Source organism: Seriola dumerili, unplaced genomic scaffold, assembly GCF_002260705.1.
Source record: "Seriola dumerili isolate Sdu_G_001 unplaced genomic scaffold, Sdu_1.0 BDQW01000011.1, whole genome shotgun sequence".
In the NCBI taxonomy this organism is placed as follows: domain Eukaryota; kingdom Metazoa; phylum Chordata; class Actinopteri; order Carangiformes; family Carangidae; genus Seriola; species Seriola dumerili.
In genome coordinates, this window is record NW_019174266.1 from 4,555,752 (window position 1) to 4,575,913 (window position 20,162).

At 40.7% G+C, this 20,162-nt stretch overlaps 2 protein-coding genes across 5 annotated transcripts in view; one reads left to right on the plus strand and one right to left on the minus strand.

Annotated features, from left to right (window-relative positions):
* The first annotated feature begins 832 nt into the window (after positions 1-832).
* Positions 833-16,320, plus strand: LOC111224333 (circadian-associated transcriptional repressor-like). Of its 4 annotated transcripts, none has more exons than XM_022748790.1 (6): positions 833-975; positions 4,181-4,677; positions 6,304-6,379; positions 8,313-8,391; positions 14,031-14,145; positions 15,594-16,320. In XM_022748790.1, exons 2-6 carry the CDS (start codon positions 4,237-4,239, stop codon positions 15,984-15,986), a joined length of 1,104 nt encoding a protein of 367 aa, XP_022604511.1. In that variant the 5' UTR covers positions 833-975; positions 4,181-4,236; the 3' UTR covers positions 15,987-16,320. The 4 variants fall into 4 exon arrangements, with proteins under 4 accessions (XP_022604511.1, XP_022604502.1, XP_022604520.1 ...); XM_022748781.1 differs by having other exon boundaries at positions 4,197-4,677; XM_022748799.1 differs by having other exon boundaries at positions 4,197-4,677; positions 15,597-16,320.
* Positions 16,321-16,372: 52 nt separating this feature from the next.
* The window catches only part of herc1 (HECT and RLD domain containing E3 ubiquitin protein ligase family member 1), a 57,355-nt gene continuing 53,565 nt past the window's right edge, over positions 16,373-20,162 (minus strand). The window contains exon 79 of the mRNA XM_022748819.1: positions 16,373-19,046. Coding sequence (XP_022604540.1) covers positions 18,861-19,046 — 186 coding nt within the window. The 3' untranslated portion in view covers positions 16,373-18,860. The remainder of the gene's footprint in view (positions 19,047-20,162) is intronic.

Below are 20,162 nucleotides of genomic sequence, written 5' to 3' on the forward strand. Positions count from 1 at the left end.
TACCTTTTCTTCCTCTGATAAATAAATAATTGAACACCTATTATAACAACATGACAGTTCACCTGCTTTTAATTTATTTATCTGTTATATGTTATTTTCTGTTATGTAACAGAAAATCTCAACCTAGGTGGTATTATTCTATCATGGCAATAAAGTAAGAGTGTAACCAACAATTATTTTCTTTACTAATACATCTTAAATGAATAATCTGTGGGTTGATTAGTGTATAAAAGGATAAAAAAAATATCAAAAATTGCCTCATTATTCCCAGAAATCCAAGTGAACATTTTCAGATTTGTTTCGTTTTGTCTGACCAACCGTCAAAAACAAAATTCTACTTTCGTAGAAAACTTGGAAATCAACAAATCTTTACATTTGAGAAGCTGTTTCCAGTGAATTTTTGGCATATTTGCATAAAAATTACTTAAATGATTAAACAGTTATCAATTACTCTCCACCCCTCTGTCTACAGAAAAATCCAGACAGTCCTTTAAGGCAGCATTAATTAGGCTTCTCGCTTGTCACGTGTTGCAATGAGACTCTGATCCAATGGGAGATTAATTGAAGGTGGTGACGCGGTACAGTGTTTCGTCATGGCGTAATCACGTGTCCGCTCCCACTCCTGTATTTATTTTTCCACAATGCTGTGAGGCTGTTTCCTGTGTGTGTGTGTGTGTGTGTGTGTGTGTGTGTGTGTGTGTGTGTGTGTGTGTGTGTGTGGATCAGATAGGGGCGGGGAGGAGCGCAGACCGGCGGAGGGAGACGTTTGTGCCCCGCCCCTCTCGCGACACGTTGCCCAGGGAGAGGCTGCACGGGCTGGATGGGACGACCGCCCGCCCGCCTGCCTGCGTCTGCTGCTTTCATGGTTTCGCTCCATCATCAGTCAGCTCTGTTCCGTCAGCGCGTCCGCACACACGGCTGCTGCATGTCCTCAAATCACCGAGCCGGACGGGGGAAACGCACGGTTCACTTCTGGTAAGTGACGGTCTACCGCCTCTCCTGCTTTCATTCCTCACAACTCACCTGGATTCTTCATATTTTATTGTTTTTAAGAGAGAGGGTCGTGGCGCGCAGGTGAGAAGCTTCTGCGCAAAAAAGAGAAACAACAAACCCCTCAAAAAACACGGATTTTAAAGGTGATGTTTGCGGTTTGAAACGCGCCAGTTCAGGTTATTTCTGTGGTTGTGTTAAAAAAAAAAAAATCCTCTGCTGGTGAAATTGTAGCAGTGAAGTTCCCACAGCATTTAATCTTTTAATGCATATTTTAATTTAGCATCTCAGCAGACATTAGAGTCGTGAAGTTGTGGAATCTGCATTTTACATCTCGTCACTTGTGTCAGCTGTGTGTGTGTGTGTGTGTGTGTGTGTGTGTGTGTGTGTGTGTGTGTGTGTGTGTGTGTGCGCGTGCGTGTGTGTGAACTGACAGGCGAAGGGAAACAGGTCCCTGTGTTTGGATGTTTTTTCTTACATAATGTTGGACGACCTGCCCATTTGGAAGAGGCAGAGGAGGGTTATTTAATCTACTGGCCTCTATATTCAGTCATTTCAGGACGCTGTTCTGTAATGTCTCTGAGTGCGGGACTCATGTTCTGGATGAACTGGAAATTTACACGAATGACAGGAACTTAGACCAGAGCTGGATCCAGGATTTTTAGAAACTATCATCATAAGTCAAAATGACCCCAGCAAAACCCTTCACCCTTACAATTAATTGTCTAGCCACCAAGAAATCCATAACGTTTTATGTTCAAGCTATTATAGTGGCATTTATTTACTCGTTTAACTGTTCGGTTACATTTGATAGTCTAAATAAGAGCTGTAACTCATAAGTCTAACATGAATGTGCTTTTAATAACTGATTAAGCCATTCTTAAAGCATAGACTCCAACAATTCACTGGTACAAGCTTCTAAAATGTGATTATTTTCTGGTTTTGTAAGTTTCAGTGACAGTAAATTGGTTGGACAGAACAAAAACATTTGTATATGTCAACTTGGGCTTAAAAAATTCCAATGGGTATTTTTACTGTTTTCTGATATGTTAAAGACTTAGATATGTTAAAGATAAATCTGTTGAATAATAAAATTAAATCTATAAATTAATCAATAATGAAAATAATAGTTATGTTTAATCTAAATAAGTTTCTTTTTTCTGATTGGAGCACAAAAAAAATACAAAATCTCTACATTTTCTTTTATGGATTTTAGTATTTTGTAGGTCTGCGAACAGTCGAACCGCCAAGAATACTTTATATTAATTTATATTAGTAGTAGTTGGAGACAAATTGTCAATTATTGTCAATCAATGGACTAATGATTCAGCAAAATTCTTTGTGTAACAACAGTCACATTTAAAGACAGATCAGGATCAGAATTATTAAGTGTGTAAATGTAGAATATAAACTCCTCCTCAGGTCGTTCAAACCTCATCATCTACAGTCCTCATTGGTGGCTACAGCCCCGTCTCAGACTACGTGGATGTTGAACTTTGAAATAAAGAGATCTGGGTTGAAATATGTGATTCTCTCTCAGCTGCTGAAGCATAAACTTAGTCCACATCTTGTCCTTTTCTAACAGTTTCCTAATTTATCTGCCAATTCCTAGAGCTCATGTCTGAAATCCATTATATTTACATGTATGAGTGTAACTGTCTAAGGTGTTTATCATGGCTTTGATGGAGTCTTTGTCGAAATGAGGCTGCAGCTAATTTATGCATGTTGATTAACCTTTCAACCTCTTGATTTCCCTGAGTCCCTTCCTTCCTCCTCCAGTGGCTCGGTCATTACAGCCTCATGCTTTGCAGCTCAAGTGTTCAAACCTACTGAACTTTATTTTGAAATCTAATGGAGATCCCTAAATTTCCAAAGAGGTTAAATATGATAGGCTGAACTTTGGGGAAACGTGTGTGGAATGATGAAAGCATTCAAAAAATAAGTAAATAAATACTTTGAATATTTCTCTCAGTGCAAACATAATGTGGCTTCAATGAGGAGCTGGAACGAGCTGATACATATTTTCCAACTTTAAAGCTACTCATGGGGAAATATAAGAGGAAACTAGCTCTGTAAAAGGGATCTCTACTAGAACCTAAAGTACTGTGGGTTTTAATAAGGGCTGCAACAAATGATAATTATCCTTATTTTCTCTGCACCTCTCATCTGACTGTTTTCTGAGTGAGGCACGGCCAGGCCAACCACAGCTAACAGATAGTAGCCTGCTACTGTAGCTTGATAAAACTCACCAGTACATGCAAATGGCCACGGTCACTCAGCCATGAAATGAGCAGAAGAAATGGTCAAATTCAGATTCAAATGCTCTGGTATTTCTGAGAAAGTTAACTTTAGCCACTGGTCTCTGATGTTACTATCCCTGGGAAAAGCTGTTTAATGATATATTGACTTCCTAACATCCAACTATTGTGCAGCGTTTCCTCGACATGTAGTTTGCTAGCTCAGCGACACAATGGTCGCTTTTTGTCGTGTTGTTAATAAAGTTAAAACAGCAAAAAAAAAAAGAAAAAAAGGGTTGGACATTGAGTTGGGTTGGGCCGTGGTTAAGGATGGTGACTGTAGTTGTCACATCACAAAGTTACAGAAGTCCTTATGGCTCATTTTAAAGCTCAGTGTCTGAATCCAGGCTTTTGTGCATTTCTCTGTGGACTGAGCGCTTTGATACTTTCACAGTTTTAATATAGAAGCTAGACCTGCTTTATAATCAAGAAAAGACATGGAAATCTACCTTTAAACAATTTAGGACCTTTAAGTTGCTTAAAATCATCTCATTACAGACTGTCTGATGTGTGATTTATATTCTCTTTAAGCTCGTTCCAGCTCTCCACTGAAGCCATATGATGTTTACACTGAGAGAAGTATTCAAACTCAAGACTCCATGTTTAGATGGCTGTGCCATTTCAATAAAATTAATATACTTTAGATGTCTCATTTTATACACATTTTCCCAAAATTCAGTCTGACATATTTGATATCCTTACAAGCTTTGGGATCTCCATGAGAATTTAAAAAGTTAAGTGTGTTTGGACAAACTGTACGGCATGAGTTTATAATGACTGACCCACCAGGGTTAAAAGGTTAAGTATAACCAAACACTTGACTCTGCAGTTGCACAGAAACATGTTAAAGTGTGTCTTCATCACAACATGTTGACATACTGTTTACAACACAGTGTGTTTGTCTGGCAGGTCCGTGATGCTCTCTGCTGGCTGAGAGTCCAGCTCCATCATGTCGACTTCAGACTCGGATTACTCCATTGACTGGCTCGCCAGCGATGAGGACGACTACGACAGCCCAAAGAGATTAAGTCCTCAGTGCGCAGAGGAGCTGCCAGTACCACCATCATCATTATTATCATCATCATCATTATCATCATCATCATCAACCACATCATCAAAGGAATCTCCTACAAGCTGCTTCCAGTCTGGGGTGACCCAGAGGAGGCGGAGTCACTGCTGTGACTTTAAAGATGGAGGCGTTGACTCTCCCACCGCCCGGAAGACCCTAGCAGTGAGTCCAGTTCAGGGATTTACCTCCGTTTGTTGGCAGCAGAAACTTTCTGTGGAGTCACTGCATCATTCAACCAGGAAGAGAGCACACGGAGCCGGTTCAGGTGGACTCTGTGAAAAGCCTCAACCAGACACTGAAAATGAACTATTCTGGCACAAGGTGAGAGGTTTTCTCCTGCACATATACTGCAAACTAGAGCCTAACGAGTACTGGAGGCTAACTGATATTGATAAGTACTTAACATACAATACTTGATAAGAACCCCCTCATATTTTTTGCTTTCTGGTGGACAAAGCCCCTGAAGGAAATGGAGGTGTGGATGGATTTTCATTCAGACACTTGCCACCTGTGTGTGCCAATTAATCTCACTATCAGTGTGGACACCTGAGTATTAGTAAGAAAACAGCTGTGTAATGTCATGACCTTGTACTTCAACAGAGCTCCGGTCTCCAACAGACAAATTAATGTGTGAGTGATGCTCATCACACCAGTACACAAACCTATCCACTGCAGTGGATGTTCTTTTATATATAAAAGTCCTGCACTTCAGCTTTTAAATAAAGTTACTGCAGTTGTGAGATAAACGTAAGGGCCGCACTTAAATAAATGTTCTTACTTACTTTTAACCGGTGGCTGCAGGGATTTGCTCTCGTTCAGACACAGGAGCATTAGTGAGGCCCAACACTGATGGTGGTGATCAGGTCTGGCTCACGGTCGGTGTTCCAGGTCATCCCAGAGGTGCTGGATGAGGTTGAGGCCAGGTTATGGACCTGATGGCTGTTGTTCCACAGCTGCAGGAGAGTCTCTCTATAACTGAAAAACAAGTTGCACCACACACGTCAGTTACAAGTTAGAGTTAAGACACTCCACCTGAGCAGGTGTAAGTCTTTCCTTATTAACTGATAGAAAGATGGACTAATGATAGAAGAGCTTTTCTTTCCCATATTAGCTGAATGTCGCACCATAAGAAACCTCATAAATCCAGATGGTGCAGTTGAACAAGATGAGAGTATAGTGGGAAACTAACAGTTGATTTTATACACAAACGTCAGATCAGGTTCAGTCGATGCACTTGGCTGCTGGTTTTGTGCGTCATAATGTTTAAACAGCAACACAGTGGTGCACCCTAAAAGTAAACTACAACTCTAGGTGACAAATCAGCTGCAGAGAGGCACTGACATCAGCCTGGTGATATCAGCCAGTGTAACAGGATCTGACTGTGCCAGTTTGATGGTGCTATCGCATCTCATGTATCAGTCTGAGGCACAGAGTGATGCTCGCGGAAGAAGGCGGCAGTGTGACAGCTTGGCGAGCCACGTGTGAAGGCGTTGATTGCTATCAGTTTCTCCATTAGCTTCTCTCTGCTGTTAATGGCAGCCTCTTATTGAAGGAGCCTGCGGACATCTACTTTTAGTATTAACACGAGGCTAATGGCATCAAATGGGAGAGATTGTTAACGGGTGAAAAGTCAATAAGCTGTAAATCAATAAGTCCCTGACAGAATGAGAAATTGAAGAAATTCAGATAAGCTTGTAACTATGCAGCGATACACACTGTTCACTCACTCACTCAGTCAGTCACTCAGTCACTCACTCTCTCACTCATCTCATTAAATTAATTGCGGTCTGGGTGATTATGTGAGTTGTGCAACCCTGTGTTCAGTTTAAGGTAAACAATAAGCAGCGCTCTGCTGTGGATGGGTACACGTAAGTGGCTATTAGAAAGCACTTTACGTGGTGCAGCGCTGATAGCATGAATGCTAACTCAATTATCTGTTCCACACAGTGCACGGAGCTGCAGTGCTACATCCAGCCGCTGTCGTCCATCCTGCGGGGCCTGAGATCAGGCAGGTACTCTGAACGTAAGTGTCTAACTCCAGATTTCACTGCTCGGGTTTGTTAATGGGCACATTCTGTACAGATCACACCGCTGTAAACACAACATGTTAGTATGGCTGACCCAAAGTGGGGTTGATTATAAAGGCATTTCACTGGATGTTCTCCTGAATCAGACCCAACTCACACAGAATATTTTCAGTAGCATGATGTTGGTCAGTCAGTCTGTCAGTCAGACTTTTGGTCCAGACTTTGGATGAACTGCCATGAACTTGGATAATGATGGTGATCCTGTGATTTTTCATGCAGCACCAGTGGGCCTGCAAACCTGTTTTACTAAAGCAACCATTACTTGACTTATGAGGAATTTCTCTGTCTGACCCACCCATCACATTAATCTTTTTCATCCAGCTGCTGCTCCATCGATTTCACACCTGACAGTACCGCCCCTCATTATTTTCTTCCCCAACATCTTGTTTCAGCTGTAAACGTCCAGTTATGGAAGCAAAACGATGCTCTGCTCTCATTTTTAAACACTGGTCGTTTCTTTAAGCTTGTGTCAACTGTCCAGCTTGCCCTCCTCCTCGCCTTCCTCCATTATTCCCAGTGGTGTCTGCACATGTTTAACATAACGGAATAAAATGTCATAACATATGTAATTACAACAGAGGATTAATCGGTAAACAATTTGAGATTTAAATTCATCTGATGATAAATGACAGTGGTACATTCCTTTTGTTCATCAAGTGATTCAAAAGATTTTCTCCTCTTAATGAATATGTGAAATATATTTATATATATCGAAACTGACTGTCCAGAGTGAAACATTCAGGGAAGCACGGTGCTCACTGAAAATTACAGTGGTAGAACAAAGGAAGGGATCAAAGCTGTCACGAGTCATTTAACATCCTTTTAAACTCAGAGTGCTTCAGAGATGAAAGACTGGATCAAAGACACGCTGTTGTACATGATTTAGGTGAGATATGGACTGAAGAACAGCTGTTTGCACTTCTTCCTGCACACAAATGCTACTGTGGCAAATAAAAGAGCAGTAAAGTCATAAACCGAGTCCTTCCGCTTTTTTGTGTGCGGAGGGTATGAGATGATGCACTCGGAGATCATCATAATCATCATCATCATAAGATATTTTGTCAAATAAATATGGACACAAAATACAACGATCATCATTACATAGATTTTTTCTAACATTAAATGAAACAGTTTCAGCATCATTTGATTGAAAAAAAAGAAATAATTAAGTGACCAGCCATGTTTGGATTACTGTTTATTTAGAAATGTATTTGTCAATTTGTGAAAATGGGAATGTTTTTATGTTTGTGAGCTCTTCATGCAAACTTGTAGGTCCTTCAAAATAAAAGCCTAAGGTATTTGCTAGTTTTAGCTCCTCAAATGTGAGGATTTGATGCTTTTTAATGCCATGCAAGAGCAAATTAAACAATTAAAACATTTTTGAACAGTTGGTCTGCCAAAACAAAACATTTGAAGATGCCACCTTAGGCAAATTACAACAGGCATTTTCCACTTTTTTTCTGATTTCAACACTAAACAGAGTTCAGCTGAGGCCGATAGCAATTAGTTGGGTAATTAATTTGTTAGTTAGTTAGTATTGCAGGTATTTAGTCATAAAACAAAGTATTTGACAAATTGAAATTTAGACCTGACAATGGCGCTAGATGAAAATCAAGGTATCAGAAAATGTATTCCAATTCATCTCGACGGGAGCGTTAAATTACAAACCACTCAATATTTTTTTTTTACAACATTTAAAACTAAATCCACAAATGTGTACCTCAGTGTGTACCTGAAAGTCTGTACAGAACTTCATGTCACACAGCAGAGGTCATGATCGGTACCGTGGATAGATCTGTGGTCAGGCGAGCTGAAAAGCCACGTGCCTCTCCTCGTGCTCAAGGCAGATTTCTCTCTCTTCTCCTGCAGGTCTCAGCAGTTTCCAAGAGAGCGTCGCTATGGATCGTATCCAGAGAATATTGGGGGTCCTTCAGAATCCAAACATGGGGTAAATACCTTTTTAGAAATGCTTCAGCAGCTTCGACATCTCCTCGTCAGTGCTTCCTTTTTCTTTTTTCTTTTTTTTTTTTTTTTTTTTTTTTTTTTTTTTTTTGTGTTGACCCTTTTTCAGTCCCAGGTCAGCCTGGATCAGATAGAGAGATAACAGCCACACGTCAGATAAACAGCAGTTAAAACCATCAGAGGACTGAACACAGGCAGGAATGCGTGTTAGATAAAATAGTTTTGGAAAGGTAGACACACTTATGGTCGCACTTGATGGTTACTGTTCATTAAGGAGCAGAGGTACAGGGCTGCTTTTCTTACATTTATTCAAACTGTCTTCAACTGGGACTGTCCCGATCAATCTGTGTCCGATCCAATACTTATATTCACCTGAAATATGTATCTGATGTATTGAAATAACAGCAGTAACCTACTTCATTTATTACACATTATTTTTCACAAGCCTCTTGATCTAAACACTGAAGGTCTTTGTTCACAAATATTAAGTTTATGAGCTTAAATTATTGATATGATATAAAAGATGAGATGGTACAGAGGTGTTACAGAGTGGAGCGTCTTCCCTCACAAACAATCTTTGGTGCAGACAGTGGTTTGCAGACAGCACTTTAACAGGACGACAGATGACTTTTTAATAAAACCTTCATTTCTCATGACATTTAACCGTAACAAAGGGGTGGTTTTGTTCTTATTCAAACATTAATAATTTAAATGACAAACTTTCAAATATTAAACCAAATGTATTTGATGTTGTTGAAAGGACAAATTTCACAGAGACTAACTTATTATTCCCTGCCTCATATTTTCTTCCTGGACTTTCTACGACCCTCGGTAACGTCACAGACATGAGATATGACTCTGAGCGACTTCAGACAGGCTTAATACACAAATGCTACAAGGCTGTTTCCAGCTGGTCTCCATCTTCATTTTTAAAGCTCATCTCAGCCTTTGATGTCAGGTGGACAGATTTTATCTGATATGAAGGTGCAGTGAGCGCCGTGAAGTTTGTTTGACAATCACAGGAAAACATTTGAAGGTCGTTTCATACACTTGTCTGTGATTTACAGCTCACACGACTCTATCAGCACCGTACAGACACAGTTCACTGCAGCCACGTGCTTCTAAGTGCAGATTAAAACAAAAGCAGGGAATTATTTGGAGGGAAACTTTGACATCTGACGTCAGTGAGTTTAATTTCCTGTGACGGTCTGAAGGACTCCGCTGAACGTGGACTTTTAGATTCTTACATTTAGAAGTTAACATCCTAAACTCTGTCATTTTACTTTTATTTTGAAGGCTATTGATACTTGAGAATAATAAAAATCTGTTGATGGCCAGTTCTGACTTTTATATAAACACTTAAGATGAACAAACATTTTGTGACAACGATGTCCGAGTACAAATATTTTACAGCTGAATAAAAACTTAATTACCACAGGTGACAGTTACAGGAAATATAAATGAATTTTAAATTGTTTACACTATAAATAAAAGTCACAAAACAAAACTATAACGGACTTCTTGGCCTTATTAATATTAGATGGACAAATTAATCTTGATTAAGATCTTTTTACTAGAGCTTTTAACTGCAGGCATGTGACAAATAAAACTTTGAGCTCCTGTTTCGTGGCAGCATCGCTTATACATGAAAAATAACATACAATTAAATAATAATAAATTGTAAAAATTAATAATTATGTATTATTGAATATTATATACAACAATAAAATACAACCTCACCCCCCCACAATGATTGTATTGTATATTGTGATATTTGGACAGGACTATATAGAGATTTTAAATATTGGATTTCGCTCACGCGTAATGTTTGCGTTGACGTTTACATTTGTGTCATTTGACGTGCTGAATCAAACACTTTCAGACAGTCTCTGCTCAAAGACATTCATGATGTTGCACTTGGTTGTTCACATGAGAAGTGACGGATGTTATGTGAGGAACAGAAAAACAGAGCTCGAGACAGAAGTTCAAACTGTTGTCTTACCTCCGCACATCAGAGAGAGTCGCTGCGTGAAGAGGACGTGAATGTCAGTTTGTCGTTTTCCAGAAGTTACACTTATTGTCAGACACAGTTTGGTGCCTTTGTCAATGTGGTTTCAGATGCTGTTGAGTGATCCAGCAGCAGGTCAACTGTTTCTTCTGTTGGCCAAGAGGCTGACCTGCTTTCTGTAACAAAAACAGAGCTTATACTGCACTGTACATTTCCACACTTTCTCCCAGTGTGACACATAAAACTGACATGTGGGCTGTGAAGTGAACATCTCTGTTTAACACCGAGCGTCTGAGCTGGACCACACATGGAGCGCTGCGGCGTAGGTGGCGTCAGATCTGTCCCAGTAATGTCAGATTTAACACACATGCTTCCTGCGGTGTGGGGAAAATATCTGAGTCATCCACCACCAGAACAAATTGGATGTTTTTTTAGGCTCCGGTGTTTCACATTTGGCAGAATAAAATCGCTGCAGTGCATCGACACAGGCGGCAAGACATGGCAGCAAATCCAGCGATGCTGATAGTGAAGAGGCCGTAAAGTCAAGGTTAACTGAGACATTTACAGCAGCGAGGTCGACGCTGCTGCCTCCATTCACAGCTGATGTCCGATCAGTTTTAGTTTTAGTGAGTTAAATGTAAAGGTTTCCAGGCTGTAGCGACAGGATTCCCTTTCTGAAGTGAAATAAATCTCAGTTCCTCACTTGTCCGCACAGTGACCTGAAACAGAAACAGCTGTACCTGCTCATGTGACCCAGTGTGGAATAAATCCTATCCTCGTTAAAAATGTAGTATTTTTTTTTTTATTGTAAACTCAGTCACCTCCTCTTCCACAGCGTCAGCAGCTGTGAGGCTGTGGTTGGTGGTATACTGATACCATGTTTTCATTTTTAAGTTTATTTTGTTTTTGTAATTGAGGCAGAGCTGGAAATAGTCGTAATCTTGACTTGAGCTTTTCCAGAGATTTTAACTGCACCTCATGGGCTTCATTATCATTTGGTGTTTGCTCATGTGTCATAAAACTGGTTCGATTGTCAGCATTTGACTCCAATGAAAACTATCATATGTGGTTGAAAGGTCTGGCAAAGCTAGTAAGTGGACTTTGAGTTAAGAGTATTTTGTCGAATCAAATTAAACTCTAATAATATTAATCCTAACATAATGTAATGTAACTGAACAATAATTGTTTTAAATGCAAAATTTAGACATTAAGATCTAATTCAACTGAATAACTTTGGACTTTTGAAGATGTCAACTTGAACTCATTTTATAGACTAAATGATTAATTGAGAAAATAATTGGCCAATGAACTGATAATGAAAATAATTATTAGTTAAAGCCCTAAATTTTTGATGCCTATCAGCCGAGTGATGGTGCTGTGTGATAGACAAGAGCCTAAATCTTTTACACACTGCTGTAAATATTGTTCTGAAATATGTCGTTCTGCGTAATGAGTGAAATATGACAAATAATAATGATGAAATACTTTTACTTTGGATATTTGAAGTACATTTTGATGATAATACTTCTCTACTTTCACATGTAACAGAGTACTTCTTCCACTAATGCCAAACCGTTGTGTTGGAGTGTATGAAACCCTACAGACTGATAGTGTGACGTTGAGAAGGGCGGTGTGTGTCTGTGTGATGTGATGCTGTCCTGGCTGAAGTCGCTCATTTTTTGACTCCATCTCATGGCTGTGAGCGGAGGGCGGGGCCTCAGCAGGCTGCTCCGGGGCCTTTTGCTCTATTTATAGCCGGTGAATGGAACGAGGGCCTTCCCCCGCTGCCACGTGTGTGCTGCAGCCTGCGTGCATGTGTGTAGCAGCGCCGCAGTAGCGGCTCGCTGCGGTCACATTTCTCATGTGGAACTGAACATGCACTGCTTGTCTTCCTCTGTACTTGTCATGTGATGCTTGTATGTGGACGTGCGCTCAGATAGCATCACACAGACGGACAGGAATGCACATATACAGAGATGAGCCGGCCACTCGCCCCCTCGCAGCCTTTTTATTTATTCAGTCTTTGTGCTGTTTCATGTTGTCCACCAATCAGATAAAGGCAGAGCGCCTAATGTGTTGGCAGAGGCTTTATAAGGCTTATGTAATGGCCATTGGCGAGACATCCCTAAGCCATCTGAGCTGCAGGGCGGCTCGACTCCGACTCTGTAATCTGCAGCTGAAAACTCCTCTGCTGGAAAAATGTCACAGTGTGAAGAAACAAATGACTTCACCTCGTCCTGTCAGCAGCACATCACTCACTCACCACTTTGTCCTGTAACTAAATACAGTTTGGAGAAACTAGACTATAGTTGTAGTTTCTATTTTATGCTGCTTTATATTTATTCTTCAATACATTTCAAAAGGTAAATCCTGTGCTTTTTACTCCACTACATTGATTTGACATCTGTTGTAGCAGCTGGTTTATAAACCCTCTGTTCAGTGACAAAATCTCCTTCTTATCAAGTCATTTCATTTGTAATCGAGTCTTTAAAGTGACAATGAGGAAGGTGTCGCTCGTAGTGACGACCCTACAGAGAATCCTGCCCTCAACTTTACAGCTCATTGTTTTTCTGTCCAGACACTTTACTGTCCTGGTTCACTCTCACCGCTCTCATCATCGTTTTTCGGCAGCTGGTGAACACGGTGGAGCGTTTAGCTGCTAAAGAGCCAGATATTTCCCTCAGGAGCTGGTGGAGACCAAACACACAGCTAAAAGAGAGGGAAGACTGGAGTTAGATTAGTTAGATTCATCAGATGGATATAAACACAAATCTAAATGAATGATAATGTTGCTCCATAGATGCCGGATGTAGAAATAAGATACAGTTAGGTAACGGGTTCACCATATCAACTTATGCCCTGTCAATGTTGTTTCTTCTTATTTTCTTAATCTTAATCTGACAAAGTGTTAGAATCCAGTTTCCAATGCAAATTCTCGTTTGTATAACAGTATATTCTATAGCAAATTTAATTTGACTTAATTCCACATCAGCAATCTGCCTAAGTCTTTAGTGTTTCGAGCTATAAACATCAGGTTTTCTCGCACATCCGAATGTCTTAGATGCAGCAGTGTCACTTCAGTCTTTCTCACGGTCACAATTTATTTATCATCCTAATGTTAAGTCTATCTAGACCTTCACCAGAAGTATTTTACTTTAAAGAAAAGACTTACAATATTTAAAATACTTCTCATGAAGGTCTAGAGAGACCGAAACATGCGGGATCTTCTTATTTTCAAGACTGAATGTACGTTGAATACAGAACTTTATTGTTACTGCACTGACAGATTAATTTACTACTTTTAGGAAGATGTTTTTAGCACCTGATTATAACCAGAAATATCTTCTTCAGATCGTATTTAGAGCAGTTAAAGTTTTCTCCACCTCCACCAACGTCAGCAGATAAAACATGATGAGCACTTTTACTTTTGAGCCTTAAAGTTCAGTTCATTTTTTCTATCCTTTCACCTGAGGAACATGCTCTTTGCAGGACTTTAACTAGTGATGCAGTACTTTTACTTTGTAGTGTTGCTACTTTTACCTTAGTGAAGAAGCTGAATACTAATAATAATAATAATAATAATAATAACAACACTGTTTTTCTCTGTTCTCCTCTAGTGGACGCTTCCTCAGCATTATACTGAAAATAGAAGAAATGCTTCAGAGTTGGTTCCCTCATATCAAACCAAGCCTGCTCCACACAGACGACAGCACTCCGCCGAAGAAGCAAAAGGTAAAATATGTTAACGATAATGCAGCTGCAAGGATTAATCCATGAGCAAGTCAGTCCAGTCCAGCTTTTTTTAATGTGAATATTTCTGGTGTCTGTATTCATCTGTGAAAGTGAATCTTTAGATTTACACTGTCGGTCAGACAAAACAAGACATTCGAAACTGTCATTATGCTCTCCACATTTTATAAACCATTAACCAAGAAAATAATAGGTGGATTAATCAGTAACGAAAATAGTCATAAGATGCAGCTCTAAAAATAACAAAGATAAAAAATCCTGCACATCAAAAAGTTAATGTAGCGTCTGAATTCTTGGTAATGAGGCTCTGATGGTAAGAAGAGAGCTGTGAATCAGATTATGTAACAGGATCCTGGAAGAGGACCGTGAATATATTAATGTATTTTTGCTGGCGATGATTTCCAGCAGCAACAGGCTCAGTTTCATAAGACGAGGTCAAGTAATGAGGGGAAAACCAGAGCGGCCTCGCACACAAGAATGTGTTGACTCTCTTGACGGATAAATCCACATTTGGAAACGACCAAACTAAATTTAACCGAGCGAGTAGAAAGATTTACAGAAGAGAAACATCTGCAAACCAGACAAATCATTCAGTCACTTTATTTCTCCTGGGAAATGGATCTCGACATCTTTAAAGATCTGCCCTCTCTGTCGTTTTCAGTTTGTCCTCTCAGATCCAGATCATCAGCAAAAACTAATCAGTTGTTCTTGGCTCAGGTTGAGTCACTTCACTAAATGTCAGGGAATCAGTTTAGAAGGAGCTGGTTCACAACCATATCTCACATATATGTAAAGATCCCTCCAGACAGGTTTGAAGTTATTAAAGGTCCCATATTGTATAAAGGTAGATTTCCATGTCTTCTCTGATTATAGATCAGGTCTAGGTTCTATATTAATGCTGTTAAAGTGTCAAAGCGCTCAGTTCACAGAGAAATGCACACAGCCTGTATTCAGACACTGAGCCTTAAAACGAACCGTCGGGAACTTTATGATGTCACAACAAAGCACCGCTCTCAGCCACGCCCCAAGCCCCGCCCCCTCAGACCCACCATCCACCCCTGCAGGATTTAGTGTTTGCCCTGAGTGTTTTTACCTGAAACCTGATGTATTTATTTTTATTCAATCACTCAGAAAACAATCAGCCATTCAGAACACGGGCTCAGAGCCTCCTCTCTTCTGATTGGCTCACTGACCTGTTGTTGAGCTCCAGAGAGAAGCCTGAGAGAGGAGATGTAAAATTACACTGAGATGGTTTTTGGTTCTTAAAAACACAAATGTACCTTCTTATGGATCAACACTTCAAATAAAACACAGGAAGTGTAAAATATGGGACGTTTAAGCAACTGAAAGAACAGACGAAATCTTTGTCAAATCAATTGTGTTTAGAGTTTGTTTGTTACTACAGTTGATGTTCTCCTCTCTTCCTCCAGCAGCATCATAGCAGTGCCTCCCCTCCCTCCTCTCCAGCGTCTCTCCGCATCTCAGATGTGGACCCGACAGCCTTGTACTCCTCCACTCACCTCAAGTGGCTTCACACGTCGCCCATATGTTCCCTGAAAACTCTCGAATCGACGCTCGGCCAGCCCGCCGCCTCTGCCTCCCCCCTGTCCGCTCGCTGCAGCAATGAAGCGACCCAAGACAACGCCGTCTCCTCCAGCACCGACTCGCACACGGAGCCCCCGCGCCGCCTCAGCGCTAACCCTCGTCTGAGCCGGGGGCCGCTGCCCTTCAAGATCAGCTCGCCTTGTCTGGAAAGACTCCTGCAGGCAAAGGACAGCATCATCGCTCCCAGGGCCATGGGAGACGGAGGCTGGCCGTCGTAGCCGCCCACAGAGGACAGTTGATCCGGGGACAGGATCTCATCTTTCAGGCCCAACATGGCTTCCACAAAGCCTGAAGATACTAAAAGGCCTTAAAAAAAAGCATGTTTCAAAGTCTTCTAAGTCTTCTTTTGAATCTGCAGCTCAGTTGTTCGAGGTCAGAGTGTGACACAAAAATACAGGAGAGGTTCTGGGTTAAAATGACAGCACAGATTTGACTGTTGTTTCAGTCACAGATGACTCGACAGTGGTCATGTGTGAGAGGAATTGAGGGCCTCTGGGTTGTTTGAGTTGGACGGATTTCATCTTTTAATGAGTCCAAAGGTTAAAACAATGTTGGCAGAGGGGGGGGGGGGGGGGGGGGGGGGCGGCGTTGCTGAGACATTTTCCCTCAACACAAGACTGACTGAACAAAAGAGGCAGAAATCATGAGCAGAGTTCCTCTGAACACACGGACACGATCGTATTTATGGACCTAAATATGAATGAATGCACATTACATTAGGTTTAATGGAGACCTCTGGTTTTCATACCTGAATACTTTGACTGTTACTTTGTTTGATCTGCTTCTCTTTAGGTTTTTAATGATTCCTCTACCTCATGCTGACACCACAGTTTGACCACATCAGAGACGAGCTGCTGTCGGGTAGAAACATCTCAAACTTTTAACAACCTTTGTTCAACAGTAGATTCAGGGAGGAAACTGTTTTTCCAATACTGAAATTTACCAGTTTGTCAGTTTTTAATTATAATTAGCTTAAAATCATCGATTTAAACAGCAGCACATGATATAACACCCACTGAGAGTTGATTAAGATAATACTGAATTGTTGCCCAGCTCTTTCTCACCTCACGGGAAGTTGGACGGTCGTGGTTTGTTTTCTTCTTTTACACGCTGCATGTGTGAGGTTCAGGCTGGTTGACCTTCGTGAAGACCTTCTAATATATTTGGTCACCAGTTGTGACTGTCTGTAAACTGTTTGATTTAAACACTGTTGTGACACAGAACGATCCCAGAGGAAAACTCAGAAACCAGACTTGAAACCATGTAAAAGACAGGTTTGGATTTTTTCAAGTTTATCTTGTTACAATATTTAATTATTGGTTGCTGTCATCTTTAATTTCTCTCCATACTGGCTTGAAGCTAATGAGTCATCATGTTGATACCTTTGTCCTGGAGGTTTACTGCTGATGTTTGGTTCAGACAACAAACTTACATAGTCTGAGGAAACAGAAATAGGGAGTTTAAATACTGTAACTGTGGAAGAAATGCACTTGGTTGGACAAACTCAGACTTATGAAGCCAGTTGTAAAAACATCTTTGTGAAGACCGAGATTTCGTCCCTTATTTCTTCAAACAGTAGAAACGGGTTCACACCCTGTATGGAAAGTAGGAATAACTAGTGACAAAGGCCTTTTTTCTTTTGAAATCTGACCTATCATTGAAATGTGAGAAAAATTAAATATTTGATCTGTGAATTGAAAATCTCCAGTGTGAGAGCAGCAGGTTGGTCCTTGTACTCCTCTGGGAGGGATTCATAAGAGCGGGAAACGAGACCGTTGACCTTTTAGTTGCAATATGCAAAAATGGCAACGGATAATCAGAAACCATCTAAGAAGTAACGTATTATTTTTAAAGTATTTTGGATTTGCCACCGCAGATGAAAAAAATTGTGGGTAAACGGGAGGCTTTTTGTTGCCTGCGATGACGCAACAACAACAACAACAACAACAACAAATCCTGTTTGCACATCACTGAAGCGAGGCACCGTGAATTGAACAGAACCAATGCAATTTTACAAAGTAGTTTAAAATTAAGTGTTAATGTGGGTTGTGAATGAATCAAAGACTCACATTATAAAACTCTTCGACGGAGGAGGAGTTTCAGCCGCGTTGTTCAGACATCTTGTGAAACACTTCAACTGTAACAAACCCAGCTCTGACTGTGTGCATGGGTGACCTACACTCAACGCTGTACCTGAACGCATCCTGTGCAGACAGACTGAGGACTGAAGCTGCTGCTCTCACTGCTCAGCCTGTGCAGACACTGTGTTAGGTCTGATGTGTGACAACGACCAATCAGTCAACGTGTGTGGCGTGCGTGTAAAAATCCAAACCTGTCCGTTTACCAACACGATCAGAAAGCATGAACACAGTGCTTAAACATGTCGGGAGGTTTTTTCCTTCATGTATATAGTTTTGTTTTTTTCACAGTTTATTTACTCCCCTGAAAGATGGCCTTTGTGATATTTTGTACTTCTGAAATAAATGTGACGTCTGCTTTCTGAAAGAAAACATTTGTCTCTTTTTTCCTGTTTTAAGCAGCAGAACAACAAATCAATTATGCAGCATTTATTGTTGGTTTTTTTTTTGTATGCTTTGGGAAACTCGGCATAGGCAATGAAAACAATAAATATGGATATTATGCAAAACATTTTCCTAATGAAGCATTTTACACAATGTACAATATTCTTTTTTTTTTTTCCTTCACCGTCACTTGCTTTTATATTCTATACACATTTCCAAACAAATAAACATAACCTCCATGCAGAAACCCTGAAAATGGGATGTGGAGTAATGGAAAAAAAAAATTAACACTAAATGCACTTCTCATGTGGATTTTTGTGTCATTAAAAACTGCTAATAAACCACAAGGAGAAATGAAAACCTGTGCTGTTAAAGTACATAAAACTGATGTAAAAAGTGGCCCATTTGCTCAGGAGTTCCCTACAACTGATGCAGTGATGACGATACATCTCTGGGTTTGCGTGTGTGTGCGTGTGTGTGTGCGTGTGTGTCGTTTGAATAAGACAGTCCATGCCCGGTCTTTCCTGGGACTCTAATTTATTCATGTGTGCACGTGTGGAACTGCCTGCATCAGTAGTCCGTGTCCGAGCCCTCGGCGTTGTCCACATTACGGGAGAGCATGTAGTTGTCCATGTCGATGGAGCGGCAGTTGTTGATGGCGTAACGCAGCCTCTCCGCCATGACGGCTTGGCTCGAGTACGGAGGCAGACGCAGCTGGAAGAAACAGGTCTGAGAGGTGGGCAGGCTGTCGTACGGCTGTGGATGACACAGAGAGAGAGGGAGGGAGGGAGGGAGAGAGAGAGAGAGAACATCACTTCAACACTTTGAACAGAAAATACTTCACATTAAAAAAAGCCGGTGAGAAACGTGAGAAACGTCCAAAGACGTTTCTGTAGCTTTCTGAAATCTGACATTCACACCCACTTCATGCCATGATTGGTCAGCCGTGCGGAGGTGAGAAACGCTGGGTTTGAACATTTCTCCAGCTCTCTCTTCGTTTCTATTTCTGTCACTTTTCATATGAACTGAGTGCAACACTGTGAACGTCTTCCAGGGGAGAAAAATGTGTGTGGTTATCCCAACATTTAAATAATACAGTGTCTCCCCACTCTCTATGACGGATGGAGTATCGTTCCACTTTGACTGTGGACGTTTAGAACAACTATAAACACTTTTGATTTCCAATGTGGACGAACAACATGTCAAACAAATCACTTTCTTTCTATTAAGCAGGCTGAACAAAGACTTTCTGTTGTAAAGTCTCCACTGCAGAAATTCTGCTCATTGTGATTCAGCTCTTTCTCACAATGAACAGTGAAAACACAGCTACTGTGCAGGAGTAGTCTCCTATTCAGTAAAGAATCAAAACTCCAGTTCTGTAAATAAATGAGGAAGAAAACGAGCTTTGGCGATGGCATTGTTTTTGCAAACTTAAAGGAATAGTTCTGCATTAATGCATTTGTTCGCTTTGTTTGAGAGTTAGAAAAGAGGATCGATACCACTTTCATATCTGGATGTTAAACACAGACTGTGAAGAAAGATGGACGTAGCCTCTGTGACGTCACTCATAGATTTGAAGCTCAGAGTGGGCTGCTCCGCCATCGCCATCTTGCCAGTGCCTCACTCGAAAACGGTTTAAGGCAAGCATATGTTCTCACACCTGTCACTCAAAGCAGCCACGCCTTCAATTACCTGTTTAATAAAATGTAAATGGGTGAACTATATAAAAATTCACCCCCTGGACAGTTGTCATGAAGGGGGAAATCAGTTATAGAAACTGAATGGTTTTTTGTATCAGGCTGTAAACATGTTTATTTCTGCTGTAAAGTTGGACATTTTAACACGGGAGTCACTGGGGATCGACTCGATTTT

Coding starts and splice junctions, on each gene's coding strand:
- LOC111224333 (XM_022748790.1), top strand. CDS start 4,237: ATGTCGACTTCAGACTCGGATTACTCCATTGACTGGCTCGCCAGCGAT. Junction 4,678..6,303: donor ATGAACTATTCTGGCACAAG/GTGAGAGGTTTT, acceptor TGTTCCACACAG/TGCACGGAGCTGCAGTGCTA. Junction 6,380..8,312: donor ATCAGGCAGGTACTCTGAAC/GTAAGTGTCTAA, acceptor CTTCTCCTGCAG/GTCTCAGCAGTTTCCAAGAG.